The sequence below is a fragment of the Sciurus carolinensis genome, chromosome 2 (assembly GCF_902686445.1).
Source record: "Sciurus carolinensis chromosome 2, mSciCar1.2, whole genome shotgun sequence".
Taxonomy (NCBI): domain Eukaryota; kingdom Metazoa; phylum Chordata; class Mammalia; order Rodentia; family Sciuridae; genus Sciurus; species Sciurus carolinensis.
Window position 1 is genome coordinate 92,564,679 of NC_062214.1, and position 18,461 is coordinate 92,583,139.

At 35.5% G+C, this 18,461-nt stretch overlaps 1 protein-coding gene across 1 annotated transcript in view; it reads left to right on the forward strand.

The window, feature by feature from the left end:
* Vps13c (vacuolar protein sorting 13 homolog C) overlaps positions 1-18,461 on the forward strand; it is a 170,463-nt gene that overhangs the window by 98,484 nt on the left and 53,518 nt on the right. The window contains 7 exon segments of the mRNA XM_047538497.1: positions 8,172-8,284; positions 10,948-11,117; positions 12,887-13,080; positions 13,083-13,133; positions 14,613-14,842; positions 16,049-16,141; positions 18,049-18,414. Of these exon segments, the coding sequence (XP_047394453.1) occupies positions 8,172-8,284; positions 10,948-11,117; positions 12,887-13,080; positions 13,083-13,133; positions 14,613-14,842; positions 16,049-16,141; positions 18,049-18,414 (1,217 nt within the window).

Genomic DNA, 18,461 nt, shown 5'->3' on the forward strand with positions numbered 1-18,461 from the left:
ATGGATGAGCCAGTGTTCGAGGCATAGATATTTATGATTGTTATGTCTTGCTGATTTATGCTTCCTTTAAGCAGCATGTAATGTCCTTCTTTATCCCTTCTGACTAGTTTTGGCTTGAAGTCCACATTATCTGAAATGAGGATGGATACTCCAGCTTTTTTGCTGTGTCCGTGTGCATGGTATGTTTTTTCCCATCCTTTCACCTTTAGTCTGTGGGTATCTCTTTCTATGAGATGAGTCTCTTGCAGGCAGCATATTGTTGGATTTTTCTTTTTAATCCAATCTGCCAGTCTATGTCTTTTGATTGATGACTTCAGGCCATTAACATTCAGGGTTAATATTGTGATATGATTTGTATTCCCAGTCATTTGACTCATTTTTGTTTTTTGACATGATTTGGTTTCTCCTTTATTTGGCTATTCCTTTAGGCTGGTTCCTCCCGTTGCTGATTTGCATTGTTGTTTTTCATCTCTTCCTCATGGAATGTTTTGCTGAGAATGTTCTGTAATGCCGGCTTTCTTTTGTAAATTCCTTTAGCTTTTGTTTATCATGGAAGGATTTTATTTCGTCGTCAAATCTGAAAGTAAGTTTTGCTGGGTATTAGATTCTGGGTTGGCATCCGTTTTCTTTCAGGACTTGGTAAATGTTGTTCCAGGCCTTTCTAGCTTTTAGGGTCTGGATTGAAAAATCTGCTGATATTCTTATTGGTTTCCCCCTGAATGTAATTTGATTCTTTTCTCTCGCAGCCTTTAAAATTCTGTCTTTATTTTGTATGTTAGGTATTTTCATAATAATGTGCCTTGGTGTGGCTCTGTTGTAATTTTGTATATTTGGAGTCCGATAAGCCTCTTGTTCTTGGTTTTCCATTTCATTCTTCAGATTTGGGAAATTTTCTGATATTATTTCATTGAATAGATTGTTCATTCCTTTGGTTTGTTTCTCTAAGCCTTCCTCAATCCCAATAATTCTTAAATTTGGCCTTTTCATGATATCCCATAATTCTTGTAGATTCTGTTCATGATTTCTTACCATCTTCTCTATTTGGCCAACTTTGTTTTCAAGATTAAATATTTTATCTTCAGTGTCTGAGGTTCTGTTTTCCACGTGTTCTATCCTATTGGTTATGCTTTCTATGGAGTTTTTAACTTGGTTTATTGTTTCCTTCATTTCAAGGATTTCTGTTTGTTTGTTTTTTTTCAGTATCTCTAACTCTTTATTGAAATGATCTCTTGCTTCCCGTATTTGCTCTTTTAACTGTTGATTGGTACAATCATTTAATGCCTGCATTTGCTCTTTCATCTCCTCCTTCAATGCCTGCATTTGCTCTTTCATCTCCTCGTTTGCTTCCCTGATTTTTTTAATTATGTGCATTCTGAACTCCCTTTCTGACATTTCTTCTGCTGTGCTGTCATTGGGTTTTATTGATATAGTATCTAGGTTTGTTTGGGACATTTTCTTCCCTTGTTTTCTCATATTGGTCAGATGTCAGTGGGACTCTGAGATATGGCAGATTTCATTGGCTTATAGTGTCCCTGTAGATTTCCAGTGTATCACCTCCCAGCCTTCAGTAGCCTGAAGTCTTGGAGGAACTTGATAATGCAGTGCTTCCGAAGAAAGCTGCCCCTAGCCCGCTACTGGTTCCAGGGCTTAGAGCTGGCTCTGGGCGGAAAGGCTCTCACTGGGGGGCCTGCTCAGAGAAGCTGGCCGTGGGGGAGGAGCCCACCGCTGGAGTGTGCAGGGCTACCTGGGGAAGACTGTAACTGCCCTGCCCTACTCTGATAAGCCATCTCTATCCGGGCCTGCCGCCCAGGCCGAGCTTCACCCAGTCGGGGAGACTCACCCGTGGCTCTATTTTAGTCCGAGTCTCTCAATGCCTCCCCTTCTTGAATCCTGTGTTCTGGAGCGACTGGAGGTGCAGTCACCCTCTAGTCCGCCATCTTGGATCGCTCCATGGAAAGAGCCTCTATTTTTTTTTTTTTTTTTGAGGCTATTGCAAATGGAGTTGTTTTCCTCATTTCCCTTTCAACTGTTTCTTGCTTGCGTATAAAAATGCTTTAGATTTATGCGTGTTGATTTTATAGCCTGCTATTTTGCTGAATTCATTGATGACGTCTAGAAGTTTTCTGGAGGAATTTTTTGGATCCTCTATATATAGAATCATGTCATCAGCAAATAGTGACAGCTTAAGTTCCTCTTTTCCTATTTGTATCCCTTTAATTTCTTTAATCTGTCTAATTGCTCTGGCTAAAGTTTCGAGGACAATGTTGAATAGAAGTGGTGAAAGAGGACATCCCTATCTTCTTCCCGTTTTTAAAGGGAATGGTATCAGTTTTTCTCCATTAAGAATGATGTTGGCCATGGGCTTAGCATAAATAGCCTTTACAATGTTCAGGTATGTTCCTACTATCCCTATATTTTCTAGTGTTTTGAGCATGAAGGGGTGTTGTGTTTTGTTGAACGCTTTTTCTGCATCAATGGAAATAACCATATGATTCTTATCCTTAAGTCTATTGATGTGATGGATTGCATTTATTGATTTACAGATTTTAAACCATCCTTGCATTCCAGGGATGAACCCCACTTGATCGTGGTGCACAATTTTCTTAATATGTTTTTGGATACGGTTTGCCAATATTTTGTTAAGGATCTTTGCATCTATATTCATCAAGGAGATTGGTCTAAAATTTTCTTTCCTTGATGTGTCTTTGCCTGGTTTGGGTATGAGGGTGATTTTAGCTTTGTAGAATGGGTTTGGTAGGGTACCCTCCTTTTCTATTTCCTGGAATACTTTGAGAAGTATTGGAATGAGTTCTTCTTTGAAGGTCTTGTAGAACTTGGCTAAGAATCCGTCTGGTCCTGGGTTTTTCTTGGATGGTACGTTTTTAATGACTTCTTCTATTTCATTGCTTGATATTGATCTGTTTAAATTGTGTATGTCCTCCTGGTTCAGTTTGGGAGGAGCATATGTCTCTAGAAATTTGTCAATGCCTTCGGTAGTTTCTATTTTGTTGGAATACAGATTTTCAAAGTAGCTTCTCATTATGTTATGTATCTTGGTGTCTGTTGTGATATTTCCTTTTTCATCATCAATTTTAGTAACTTGAGTTTTCTCCTTCTCTTAGTGTGGTTAAGGGTTTGTCTATTTTGTTTACTTTCTCAAAGAACCAACTTTTTGTTTTGTCAATTTTTTGAATTGTTTCTTTTGTTTTAATTTCATTGATTTCAGCTCCGATTTTAATTATTTCCTCTCTTGTACTACTTTTGCTGTTATTCTGTTCTTCTTTTTTAGGGCTTTGAGCTGTAATGTTAGGTTATTCAGTTGTTGACTTTTCATTCTTCTCTGGAATGCACTCCATGCAATGAATTTTCCTCTTAATACTGCTTTCATAGTGTCCCAGAGATTTTGATATATTGTATCGTGGTTCTCATTGACCTCTAAGAATTTTTTTATGTCCTCCCTGATGTTTTCTGTTATCCATGTTTCATTCAATAGCATATTATTTAGTCTCCAGATGTTGGAGTAATTTCTTTTTTTTATTTTGTCATTGATTTCTACTCTCAGTCCATTATGATCTGATAGAACACAAGGCAGTATCTCTGTTTTTTTGCATTTCCTAAGGGCTGCTTTGTGGCATAACATATGGTCTATTTTCGAGAAGGTTCCATGAGCTGATGAGAAGAAAGTGAATCTGCTCATTGATGGATGGAATATTCTATATATGTCTATTAAGTCTAGGTTATTGATTGTGTTATTGAGTTCTATGGTTTCTTCGGTTGGTTTTTGTTTGGAAGATCTATCTAGTGGTGACAGCGATTCGTTAAAGTCCCCCAGAATTATTGTGTTGTGGTCTATGTGATTCCTGAAATTGAGAAGGATTTGTTTGATGTACAGGGATGCAACATTGTTTGGGGCATAAATATTTACTATCGTTTTGTCTTCCTGATTTATGGTTCCCTTATGCAGTATGAAATGTCCTTCTTTATCCCTTCTGACTAACTTTGGCTTGAAGTTCACTTTATCCGATATAGAGATGGAAACCCCCGCGTTTTTACTGAGTCCATATGCGTGATAGGTTTTTTCCCATCCTTTCACCTTTAGTCTGTGGATGTCTTTTTCTATGAGATGAGTCTTTTGCAGGCAGCATATTGTTGGGTCTTTCTTTTTAATCCATTCTGACAGTCTGTCTTTTGATTGATGAGTTTAGGCCATTAACATTCAGGGTTATTATTGAGATATGATTTGTATTCCAGGTCCTTTGACTTATTTTTGGCTTTTAATTTGGGTTGGTTTCTCCTTTGAGTTGTTTTTCTCTAAGGTAGTTCCTCCCTTTGCTGACCTCCATTGTTGTTTTTCATTTCTTCCTCATGGAATATTTTGTTGAAAACATTCTGTAGTGCAGGCTTTCTATTTGTAAATTCTTTTAACTTTTGTTTATCATGGAAGGATTTTATTTCATCATCAAATCTGAAGGTTAGTTTTGCTGGGTATAAGATTCTTGGTTGGCAACCATGTTCTTTTAGAGCTTGAAATATATTGTTCCAGACCCTTCTAGCTTTTAGAGTTGGGTTGAGAAGTCGGCTGCTATCCATATTGGTCTCCCCTATATGTAATCTGATGCTTTTCTCTCACGGCCTTCAAAATCCTATCTTTATTTTGAATGTTAGGCATTTTCATTATAATGTGCCTTGGTGTGGACCTGTTGTGATTTTGTGTATTTGGTGTTCTGTAAGCCTCTTGTATTTGATTTTCCATTTCATTCTTCAGGTTTGGGAAATTTTCTGATTTTATTTCATTGAATAGGTTGTTCATTCCTTTGGTTTGTATCTCTGTGCCTTCCTCAATCCCAATAATTCTTAAATTTGGTCTTTTCATGATGTCCCATAGTTCTTGGAGATTCTGTTCATGATTTCTTACCATCATCTCTGTTTGTTCTACTTTATTTTCAAGATTAAATATTTTGTCTTCATTGTCTGAGGTTCTGTCTTCCAAGTGGTCTAGTCTTTTGGTGATGCTTTCCATTGAGTCTTTTATTTGGTTTATTGTTTCCTTCATTTCAAGGATTTCCATTTGGTTTTTTTTGAGAATCTCTATCTCTTTGTTGAAATGATCTTTTGCTTCCTGCACTTGCTCTTTCAGCTTATTGGTATTATCATTCATTGCCTGCATTTGCTCTCTTATCTCATCCTTTGCTTCGCGAATCATCTTAATTGTGTATAATCTGTAGTCCTTTTCTGACATTTCTTCTAACATACTGTCATTGGGTTCTCTTAATATTGAATTCAGATTTGTTTGGATCATTTTCTTCCCTTGTTTTTTCATGTTGTTCATGTATCTTCCCCTCTAGCAGTGCAGATCTGGGGTATTGCAGATTTCCCCCTATAGGCTTATAGTGGCCCTACAGGTTTCCAAAACCCTTTCTTTAAGGGGAGATCAATATTAGCAGTACCCAATTCAGACACTTTGCAATCCTAGACCAAATATCCCCTATGAGGACAATAACAAAATTGTCATAATAAACAGAATGAGTTCAACTATTATCTTCAGTAAAACAAACAGATTTGCAATAAGGTCTGCAGTTTCTAATGGAGGACAAAGAGGATGCAGAGGGATGTAGAATGTGGCTGTTAATGGGATAAGAAAAGAATATACAGACGTTGTAGGTAGTAGAAAGTGTGAGAGTGTAATCAAAAGAAATTGGATGTTAGCATCCAAAAACGGAGAAAGAGACTCTGAGGGAACAGGTGAACAAAAGGAAAAGAGAGCAAGAAAAGTAAAGAAATAAAAACTTAAATTTTTTCAATAAGGAGAAAAAAGAAAATCTACAGTATAACAGTCATATAGTAATGAAACCTCACAGAGTTCGGTAGCCTGATGCATGAGAGGTACCTGACAATGAGCTTCAAGCCTCCAGCAGGCGTCTCAGGATGGGTTTTGCCCCACCTAAAGATCAGAGCTACAGCTTCCAGGATTATCCAAGATGGCCACTCTGGCTTTGAAACTTGTTGACAAATGGGGAGCTGCAGCTCATGGTGTGGACGTGGTCCGCTGGAGGTCCTGGAGGCGGGATGCTGTTGGTCAGGCAGGGGTCCTGGAGGTTGGGTGTGTTTGGTGTGGTTGTGGGATCCTGGAGGCCGGGTGCAATTAGTCAGTCTGGGGTCCCGGTGATAGGGCGCAGTCAGTTGGTCTGGTGGTCCTGGTGGCAGGGAACAGTCAGTCGATGTAAGGGCCCTGGAGGCAGGGAGTGATCCGTCTGGGCTGAGGGATCCTGGAGATGGGGCTCAGTCAGTTCGGCCAGGGGTCCTACGAGGCCTGGCTTTTGTCCCAAAATGGCAGCAGCCACGTTTAATCAGGCCTGCAAGTACTGTCATAGTGAACTTCAAGGCAACAGCAGGCATCTGGTGCTCCACTGGCAGGTGGGCGATCAGTTTGCTGACTCTTGTCGAATGATCGGGAGGTGAACCCTCGTGCATTGGGTGATGGATAGGTGAAAGGCACGCGATGGACAGTCGAGAGGCAGGCAAATGGTGGATGATAGGCGCCTGACAGTGAGATATCTGCACTCAAAAAAGGCATCGATATGCTGGCAGACTGCAGTTGATCACGGCAGACAAATGGGGTAAACAGCAGGGGATCGATAAGCAGCAAAAACTGCCTCACCAAGAAACAGATATTCTCTGCTTGAAACCGGAATTACGGAGCGACAAGGAACGCAGCCTCTTTCTAGTCCGCCATCTTGTATCTCCCCTCAAATTCATTTTTAAATGATAATTTTCCTAAAATATAAGGTTCCTTCTTTCTTAAGCAGATTATATGAAATATTATACTTTCACTTTTTGTTAATTTGTATTATTAGATGAGAGTCATTGGTATTATTAGATGTTTTATCAGACTGTAAGTAGGTTAATATTTTCATGACTAAAAGAGATGAATGCTTCTTGTCCTTAAAATGATCACAGGCTACTCCTTGAGCTTTTAGAATTCTCTCAGACTATCAGCTTATTTGGTAAAGCTGCCACTTAGTAGAAGTGTACCAATACTACTACTATAGAAAGGCCAGGCATGTTTTGGAATTTCATGAACACATCATGACAACAGTGTACAGAATAAGGTTTCTCATTATAGTAGATAGTTTTGAGTGTTACATAAGCTTAGTGAGGCCATCATTTCTCAGGTTGGGTTTGTGCTACCATGTGGACAAATGCTAGATGAGCAGGTTGTTGTTATAGACCAAAATAGCATAGAGATGAATAAATCATGACAGGTAGATTTTATGTGGTTATTGATCTCATTAGATTCAGCTGTGGTCAAATTTGTATATCTGGTTCTCACTGTATGGTTGCAGTGGTCCTTGGGAAAATTTGGGAATTCAGGTGCAATCTCAAAGATGACAAAGATTGGAATATAAATTATTTTCAGGAAAGGTAGAGGAAAAAACTCTAGGGTTTCCCATTTTGGGGAGGGAAGCCTTACATTGATAAAATTATACAAGAGTGGACTTTGCCATAGAATGATCAAAAATATAAAATCAATTTCAAAATCATTTATAAGAGTGTTCGAAAGCAGAATCTGTTCCATCTGTCCTATTTGAAAATCAGAGAAAATACTAAACTACTTCTCTAAGTGTCTTCACAAAATTTCAAAGGCACCCCCACCTGACATATTTGGACAAAATTGCTATTGAGTTGCATTCTATTCTTACAGAGGTAATGGGTAATGCAGATAATTAAAGATAGTGAGAAGAGTAGTTGAATAGCAGAGTATTTTTTGCTATCTAATTCAGGGCAAAGTGTTCGACTTTCCTATACCTTCAACTACATAATCACTTGGGAATGGCTTGAATCAGTTAGATAAAAGTGCCTTTATAATTATTAACTCTGTTATAAGTAGTCTTACTTTGGAGGAACTTTTTAAAAAGTTGTCTTGATACTTTTTACAAGGTAGTCTCTTTTTTAAAAACTCTGAATAGTTTGCCTCTGCCACTTTGCCCTGTACTAAACTAATATGGAATAATCCTTTTTATTGTCTTATAATATGACTTAAAGAATACTAGGAAGCCAGATATAAACTAATAATAATAAATTAGTATCCTAACTTTTAAATATGTACAAAGCAATATACCTACTTAAAAGTTTTCTCATTTTTATATTCATGTTTCTTTTTGTTATGTCAGATCAAGAACATTCGACAGATTCAAAGCCTTCTATGGACCAGAATATTACTCTCCAATATGACTTTCATTTTGAATCTCTTTCCATTGTCCTTTATAACAATGATATCAATCAGGTATGTAGTAAATTTCTGTAGAGAAAAATTCTTTGCTTTGTTTTAGAATATTGGCATTTTTTTGATATGACTCTTTAAAAATTTTTTAATAGATCTTCACTTTGTTAGTGTTTATTAGGCCAAGGAAAAATCATTCAGGGTTTATTTCTTTTTAAGTAACATCAGTACCAAAGCACATTTTACTCTAATGCTAATGGAAGAATCTTGTATACGAGTGATTAATTATAGACTGTTTTATTACATAGCCAGGTGTGTGTGTGTGTGTGTTTGTGTGTGCATGTGATGTATTTGTATGTATATAAACCTATTTAATAAAAATGATTTAGTGGTACTTTTAGAACCTTAGATGATTCTTTTTAAATTCATAATTATCCATGATATAATCATTAATTGTGTTTATATTGAATAGATGTTATATGTGGTAGATTTATATTAAGAATACCAATTAAAAAATTGGAAGTCTAGTGCCATAATGATTTGAACTAAATAATATGTCATTGGTATTTTAGAAAGCTATTTATTATATAGTATCTTCTAAAAATATTTTATATCAGTTAATTTTATTTTAGTATCCATAATATGTATGCCATATAATGTAGGTATCATATCTGTTGTTAATGTTCATTTTTATATACAAATTCATATTTCAGTTGGGTGCAGTGTTACATACCTATAATCCCAGTGGCTCAGGAGGCTGAGGCAGGAGGATCACGAGTTCAAAGGCACCCTTAGCAAAAGCAAGGTGCTAAGCAACTCAGTGAGACCCTGTCTATAAATAAAATACAAAATAGGGCTTGGGATGTGGCTCAGTGGTCAAGTGCCCCTGAGTTCACTACCTCAGTACCAAAAAAGAGATTCCTATTTCATAGTGTTTTCTAAAAATTAGATAGCATTCATATATTGTTACTGTTGAGCTTCAGGCTAATGTCTGTCATTTGTGCAATAAACTGCCTTCATTTCTAGTATCTAATGTTCATGAAAACATCAGAAAATGACCTTATAGAAAATGATCAGTTAAATGCAGTCTTCATTTCCCTTAAGGATAGTCATCTGCTAGTTCCCCAGCCTTAGAATCTTGCTATCTTTTTTCCTTCTTTCTTTGTTCACATTCCTTATTCATTTAAACACTGAATACTGTCAATTTTTCTTTGAGGGAATGTTGTTGTTTTCTGTCAGTTCTCACTATTCTTTATTGGAGGCCCTTAGTGGCTCACAGACATGTACTGCAGTGGCTTCCTTTTATCCATTCCAGACATTGGTACAAGTTCAGTGTCCTAAGTGAGTCAGTCCATGGAGTCATTTAAAACTTCCCATTCTACTTAGAACATTCAGTGTTTATGTGAGTTTCCCCTTAGGAAAAGGAAGAAAACCAAACAATAACAACAACAAAACAGATATGGTGGCTCCAAATTATTTACATTAATAACTGTATTAGGAAACATTAATGTGTTGTGATCATCTACCCATAGTTACAGACATTTATGAAATATTTCCATTTTTAAATGCATTTGAAATTTTCCAGTAATGGTGTCATTCTGACCCACTTGCATGCAGTATACTCTCTGGAATAGAGAAAGTGTGGAGTAACCAGTGTTCTAAGGATTGCACATCACCAACATACCTCTCACCAAGGCCATGGTCCCTAGTGAGCAGCTGTGACTGATGTACTTTACTTCCATGCAGTATTTTTGTTTTTTGGTGTCTTAGATGGGATCTGTTCTTTATAAGATCTCATCTTGCTTAGAGTACTGGAATTATGTGTTATGGTGGAGTAAGAACTGAGATCCTTTTTCCTATAAATAAAAGTTTAAAATATTTAGTATGGGATTTGAGACCTTAATTAGGCCTCTGGTTTTCTTTCTAATTTCATTCCCTACCATTCTTTAATTGGAATGTTCAAGCCTGATCACCTTCCTCGGTGCCCTGAAATAGCATCTTGAATGATCAACTGTTTTTACCCCACGTAGAATGTCTTCTACCCTCTTGGCTATCTGATCCCATTTAGCCACCAAGTTGCAGCGAAGTTCTCACTTTCTCCTTGAATTTTTCCTAACCCATAATGATCTATTTGACTTCTCTGAGTTTTTACTATATATTCTTTGCCTAATCACTTAATATTGAATAAATTTGGAATTATTATCCACTGTTTGATAATATTGGAATATGGGAAGATATAAATAATAATAAAATTACTATCTATCACAAGATATTTTATCATTCACAACTTACAATCATGTCTTTGTGATGTTTATTTAATGTATAAGCTCACTGAGATTACCTATCCACCTGTTCCTTTCTCGTAAACTCCATAGTTCTTACACACTTTTTTTAATAGAAGAGAGCTCATTAAATATTAATTAGATTATGTGATTAACTGACACAAATGTTTACCATTTATTTTTATTTGCATCAGACTGTGTATCAAATTAATTTTATACATTAACCATTGTTAAATATTAGCACACACATGTATTTACTTGTATACATGTATGTTTTCATGAACTTGCATATTACTCTCGGTTGTATTTGTGTGTTTTAGCACTAGTACTTTTAAAATTTGTAAGATTAATTTGCTTTTAAGCTCTGAATTAAGAAATGTGTTTAAAAATAATTATGTAATATTTAAAGATAATTGATTCTTTTGCTTGAAAAATATACCACAGGAATCCAAACTTGCATTTCATAATGACAGTTTCCGTCTTGGTGAGCTCAGACTATATCTGATGGCCTCTGCAGGGAAGATGTTCAAGGATGGTTCAGTGAATGTCAGCATTAAACTTAAGACATGTACACTTGACGATCACAGAGAAGGCATTGAGAGAGCAACATCAAGGTTTGTCAGACCTGAATTTTCTGTACATCGAGGTTGACATTGCATTTCGTATTGTTACCAAGCATTTGGGTTTAGGATCATCAAAAGAGGTCTCTGCCTTCTGGTCATACTTTCTGATTTGAATTGCGTCAAGAAGTAGTGCTAATATCAGATTTAGCTTTACATTTCATATAATTTCATTTAAATTAAAGGGAAGTTTTTTAATAAAATGGAGTGCCATCTTGAAAATGAGGACTAATAAGAGAATTAAATTTTAATTGTTAAATCCACAGTGTGATATATTGGTAATATATTTTCTCAAATTGTCTCCTGCAGGCAAATTTTTTTTTTTTTAAAGCATTAAAGCTATGGGTCTCTCCTTTGTCTCTCCTCCCCGCTTTGGTCTGAGTCTTTCAAAACAATTCTGCATTTTCTTTTTCATTTTTAAAAGGATAGAATCCCTAGCATGATAACATTATCAACCCATTTTTTTGAAAGTTGAACTTAGATCATCTACTATAAAAAGGAAAATATTTGACTGCAATAGCCTAATTATATTTGTATTCCTTTCTCAAATGAAACACATAATATTTTGTATTTGATTTTTTTTAAGGGAAAAAACTGTGTTACTAAATTGGACTTCCTTGAATTCTTGACACATGCCCAGTGTGGGTGAGGGATGGGGTTTCCATCAGAGGGATGAGCTGGTTGTAAATTAATTGCTAAGAAACTTACCACAGGAGAAAATGATCTCTTTTGAATCAGAGGGGGAGTGACAGATTGAGCCATGCTAAGATCTGGCTCTAATAAGATGGAGGAGCCCACCTGTCCATTATTTATAGTCATATAGGTAAAAGGGGGACCAGGAGGAGCTGCTTCGGTGAGAAACAGGATGGGGTGGACTTTTAAGGAAGCCATTTGCTCTTGCGGGTTATCCCAACAAGATCTGCAAATTCTGGGGTGGTGAGCCACTGCATGGATACCACATACTCCAGACGATCTGGAATAATCTCTTAATGATTGCCAGTTCCTGGGAGCCAGATATCCTTGTCTGACAGCTCCCCAACCCTAGTTGTATTTGCTGGCCGTGGATGACTTCCCACACTGGATAGTTCTGAGTCCTTTTTTTTGAGAAATTATAAATGAGGAAAGAGTGCTTTCATGCAACCAGCTTTTCTAGCTTTTAGATTTCATGTCTAGCAGTCCACAGATCTGTAGGCAAGGTTGATAAATGCCACCATCTGTTTGGTGGTCTGGTCTTTCTAGCACATTGTTTGGTGGTCTGGTCTTTCTAGCACATTGTTTGGTGGTCTGGTCTTTCTAGCACATGTGAGGATGTATAGGAACTATCTGTGAAGATACTTAATAAACACTTATTAATTTAAAATGCAGTGAATACTTTCAAATCAAAGTACATAGGTAGATCTTTGGAAATAAATTCCTTCAGGAAGTTTTTATTTAATGAAATAATATACACAAAGAGGTTGTCTTACATTTTGTGGAACCACATTGATATGCTTCGTTAATTGCCCAAATTTGTTTCTAGTAATCATTGGTGTTTCTGTTATTATTTAATCACATAAATGTTACTTTGGAGATTAGGAGACCATGTCTTGGCTGCTAATAAGGTAATTACATGCCAATTAATGCTGTCCTGTTTTCTATTCAGGTTAGAAACTGAAAGATGAAAGCAAGATGATTAAAATGTATAGAAAAATTTTCATCTTTTTTACTTCAGCAGAACTGAAATAACGAATTATATGTATATATATATATATTTTTTTTTCTAGGATGATCGACAAAAAGAATGACCAAGATAGCAACAGTTCTATGATTGATATAAGTTACAAACAAGACAAAAATGGAAGTCAAATTGAGGCTGTTCTTGACAAGCTCTATGTATGTGCCAGTGTGGAGTTTCTGATGACTGTGGCAGATTTCTTTATCAAAGCTGTGCCTCAGAGACCTGAAAATATGGCAAAGAAATACAGATTCCACCAAGACAGACTGCCACAGGGAAAGTCAAGATAGAGAAAGGTTAGCAGAATTTACCTTTCAGAAATGACTACTTGTACTTTTTAACAAAAGTTACAAACAGAAAAGAGTAGTAGAGAATGAGAAGATAAATTAGGCTTTCAGATTTAAACATATTCTACATAAAAGCTTTATTAGTAAGTAAACATTTGAAGAGAGAGGTATAGTAGAAATCTATCAAACTTTAAAGAATTATAGCACATTGAAGAACAGTTGAAAAGACAGAATGAGACCTAGCATGACTATCCTAGATATTACCTTTAACTCTTTAAAGTGTCAGACAGTTTACCAGTGTCAGACCTAGTGTTTGCTGAAGCCACTTTCAACTCTGTAATTTTTGTACATCAGCATTACCAAGTAGATCAGTGATTTTCTGTATTCATTTATAATTATTTAAGATCAGGCATTTTTTTTCCTCTAGTGCATAACCCAGTAAGATTGGAAAACTAACTTTTACTGGTAAGGTCAGAATATTATTTTTACCTTTAGTGTTTCTTAAATAGTAATCATTCTTGATAACTTTACAAAACTTTACACCAAAAATACAAAGAACCCATTCAATAAATGGGCCAAGGAACTGGACAGACACTTTACAGAAGAAGATATACAGGTGATTAATAAATATATGAAAAAGTGTTCAACATTTCTAGTAATTAGTGAAATGCAAATTAAAACAACTCAAGATTTCATCTTATTCCAATTAGAATGACTATTATCAAGAATACATTAATAGATGTTGATGTGGATGTGGGAAAAAAGGCACACTGCTACATTGCTGATGGAGTTGCAAATTGATGCAGCTCCTCTGGAAAGCAGTGTGGAGAACCCTCAGAAAACTTGGAATGGACCCACCTTTTGACCCAGTTATCCCACTCCTCAGTTTATACCCAAAGGTCTTAACATTAGCATACTTCAGTAACTCAGCCACATCAATGTTATTAGCAGCTCAAATCACAATAGCTAGATTGTGGAACCAACCAACATGCCCTTCAAGAGATGAATGGATAAAGAAACTGATATCTATTTACATATTATATATATTTGTACTATAGATTATATGATACTGATAATGGACTTTTGGATGAAACCAAACAAATAGCAATGCTTTACCAGCATCTCTTTTCTTCCTGATAACTCTCTCTCTAGTTTTCCTTTCTTTCCTCCTGCAGTGTAGCATAATACATTATCATATATGTATACAAGCACATACCTTAATTCTGGCCCAAAAACTTCAAAACACCATCATTCCTGACTAAGTCTAAGATCAAAGTGTGAATCATCTTCTTTAGATAGGTTTCAGATTACATTTTCTTACACAATGAGCATTTGATAATATCATTTAATTAGTGTTGAAAACTAGTATTAACATCAACATATTCATCATGGTAAAAATATTGAGAGCAACTTAGTAACTCGTAGATGATGTGTAGACAAGTAAAGATTTACTTTAAAATTTTTCTGTTCCCTCTTTTGTTTCTTCAGATGATTCTATAAGGCCAAATATGACTTTAAAGGCCATGATCACAGATCCAGAAGTGGTATTTGTTGCCAACCTGACAAAAGCCGATGCTCCGGCTCTGACAGCTTCTTTCCAGTGTAACCTTTCTCTGTCAACATCTGAACTTGAGCAGATGATGGAAGCTTCTGTGAGAGATCTGAAAGTGCTTGCTTGCCCTTTTCTCAGAGAAAAGAGAGGGGAAAACATTACCACAGTAAGAACTGCCTTGGACCATAATTTTGAAACATGGTAGAATCCAAAGTATGAGAACTCTGAAGGATTTTTACAGATTATTTACTAAAACCTTGGGGTTTTTAAGATTAGGATACTGAGTTCTAAAGATGTTGAGTAACTTAATTATGGCTGCTATTGACAGAAGTAGGGATTCCCTTCAGACTAGTTTTCTTTATATTCTATTCAATACTATTTGAATTTTAGTACACATCAGTATTTTTTGTTTCAACAATTTGTTTTGTTCACTGTGGTATACCCGATGAGTGAATGAATGAACATTTAATCTTGGAATGAAAAATTTAGTGGGAGTCATAGAACCAAAAGAGATGGTGTTCTTCTGTTATTAAAAGTTAATTTCAATTATGTTTACACATTATTATTGAAAAATACTATTTTAGTTAAATAACAAATACCATATCAATCATTTTTATTGTTAGTGATAATTTTATGATAAAAGGACCACTGTTGTTTGACTCATTTGCAGTAGTTTAAATTTTAAAAAATTTGTGGGATGAAAGATTTTGCATAAAAGATGCAGTTCTAGGCTTCATCTATACTTTATCATGAAATATTCTTTAACAGATCATCTTTTGATGTCACAGAATGCTTATAGTAATCACTTCATTGAAAGCTTATCCTCATTTTTTCAAAATTATTATGACATACTAATTTCCCTATTTACTTTGGGGGCAAAATTATTTTGTTTAATGGTAAATAAGAATGTAGACTTCATTTTAATAAACCATCAAGTTCAAAGATTTGAAATTTGTTCTAACAAGGACTTTCGGTGGTATTCAAGACTAACTTGTTAATTATCTGGAAACTTGTCATTTATTTACCTTACTACAGTCATTAGTTCATTTTTATAGATATCTCTAAAGTATATTTTACAGAGGATATCACTTAAAAATATTTTAGCAAAAGGAAGCATTTTAAACTTCTGATAATAAATTGCATCGTCACGATGATTTGGAATGAAAAAAGTTATGAGAACTGCTAAAAGTTCTTAACAATGTTCATAGATTGGTCATGATTTATAAAAGCCCTTCTAGGAAGTTTTTAGCTAATTTGATTTTCGTTTTTGCTTTTAGTAGTAGGCTTGAGTAAGAAAGAGGTGGCTCTCATAAGGGTCTGTTACACATTTACTAAAATTGACCAAGTGTAAGTTTCATTTATTTGTTTCTAGGTCTTACAGCCCTGCTGTTTATTTATGGAAAAATGTACATGGGCCTCAGGAAAACAGAACATAAACATTATGGTTAAAGAATTTATAGTTAAGGTTAGTACCAGTCATGTTCTTTGGGTGAAAATTCTTACTTTTCTAACAATATTGCATATTTGCAGTTACTTGAAACACTATCTTTTCATGTCTCTCAACACTCCAACCTTGTGTTAGTCACTTTTAGTAATCAAAGACCTCCAGCTTTAAAAGACATTTTCTTTAATGCAAATGTTTGTTTCTATTTCCTTTGAAAGAATACTTTTTAATATTTTCAAATGATCAGGCTGGTTTTCTCTGTTGTATTTGCATGCATGTGTTGAAAAGGTTGTGTTGGAGGGGAGAGGAGAAATGGGGAGGGAAGAAGAAGGAAGAAAGGGTGGTGAGGTGAGGTTGCCATTATTTTATTTGAAACAGTTACTTTTGTACTTTTATTTGATGTACAATTTGATTCAGTTTAATATGTGAGTGATTAAATGCTTTATTTGGCCTATAAAATATTTGTAATGACAGGTGTGTACTAGAAATAATTTGTTAGAACTGCTTTTTTAAAATTATACTTAAAGTATTGAAAAAATTCTCTATTCTTCAGTGGCATTCAGATTCTTTAAATATGACTTTGTGCCCAGTTACAAATGGAAAATACAAATGCCTTCTGAAATCCATTTTTCTTTCTTTCCAAAGGATGCAAAAATGAGATGGTTGATGCCAATAGTATATCATGCCAATGGTCGTAGTGCTTTAACTAGATATGTCAGAGAACAGTAGTGATTGAACTAAGGCTTACACTAATTTCATTTAGAGTGCATGTAAATGACAATGTAGTTTTTTTCTCATTAAAAAAATATTGGATAGTCTTAGATTGTGCTTGTTTAATGAATTTAATTTTTTAAAGATATAGATTAGTAAATGGGGAAAAACTGAATTAGTCTATATTTTCTCTCAGGTACTAAGTGCTGAGGGAAACTTTCATTCACTTGTATTTAATTTTTTGTTCAATAAACATTTTTTAAAAAATTTTTCCTCTGTATAAAATAATGTCCTGTACAAGGCATTGGGAATAGTCTCTACCTTCCAGCAACTTAGTGATATGTGGGAGAAAGGTAATTCAGCCTTTGGTGCTAGAGGCATGTACCAGGTACTGTTGGGAGCACACACAAGGGGCATCTGACACAGACCAGGACATCAGGGAAAGCTGTCTGGAGGCAATTGTTCTCAAACTGAGTTCTGAAAGTTGGTGGACATTAGATGGACAGGAAGGGGAAGTTTTAACTCATCTAATCCAATATTTCTCAAACTTTGGGGGAACTCTGGCTAGTTGAATGAGTAGGCACTAGCTCAAAAAGAACTTTGTTCATTGAGCTGAAGAGAGCTTGAATCTTATCCTGAAAGTTAAGGGAAGTTGTTCAAGAGTTTAAGCACAGGAATTAGTTTAAAAATAGATATACTGATGTTGGTTTGGAGGGAGGGCTAAAATGGTGCTGACTAGACTTGGATGATATCATCAGTGTAAAACCAAAGTTCAGTCATAGGAATGAGAAAATGAGCAGACTTTCTCCAAAGATAATAAGAGGCAGAACTCACACGTCTTGGGATAAATCAGGGGTGAATCTGTGATTTCAGCCTCCCTGTTTCCATCAGACAAATGGAATCCATCCACTGGTACTTTGATGGCAGTCACACATCCTGGTCTAGTGATTATAGTTCATGGAAAAATGAAAGTTCATTTATGCCTCTACATTCCTCTGGTTAACTATCACTTTTGTTCTGAATTGGCTGTTGAAGTGTTAGTTACTTCATTCCAGGTGACCTGTACAGAAATCAGTGTTGTATGGCAGTGTCATCACACATGAATTCATGTGTTCTCTAGTTGTAAACTTCGTATATTTAAAATTTCACTTATTTATTAATGTTTTATCATATATGTATTAATTCTTCTAAATGTTTTTCTTCTTTCCTTTTTAAAGATTTCACCCATAATTCTTAATACTGTGATGACAATCATGGCTGCTATGTCCCCAAAGGCAAAAGAAGATGAATCTGAAGACACATCTAAGGAAATGGAGAATCTTTGGGATGTCAGATCTATTAGTGATTATAACTCTTGGTTTCTTGGTGTTGACATGGCAACAGAAATAACAGAAAATTTCAGAGACAGTGAACAACCTTTGATAGAGGAAAATTGTTCTGTTACTGTAGAGTCAGTTCAGATTACTTTAGAATGTGGCCTTGGGCATCGAACAGTACCTTTATTACTGGCAGAGTCTAGGTTTTCAGGCAGTATTAAAAATTGGACTTCCCTGATGGCTGCTGCTGCTGACATGACATTACAGGTATGGACACATCATTTAGTACCTTCAGAGCCAAGTTCTTGAAAGTA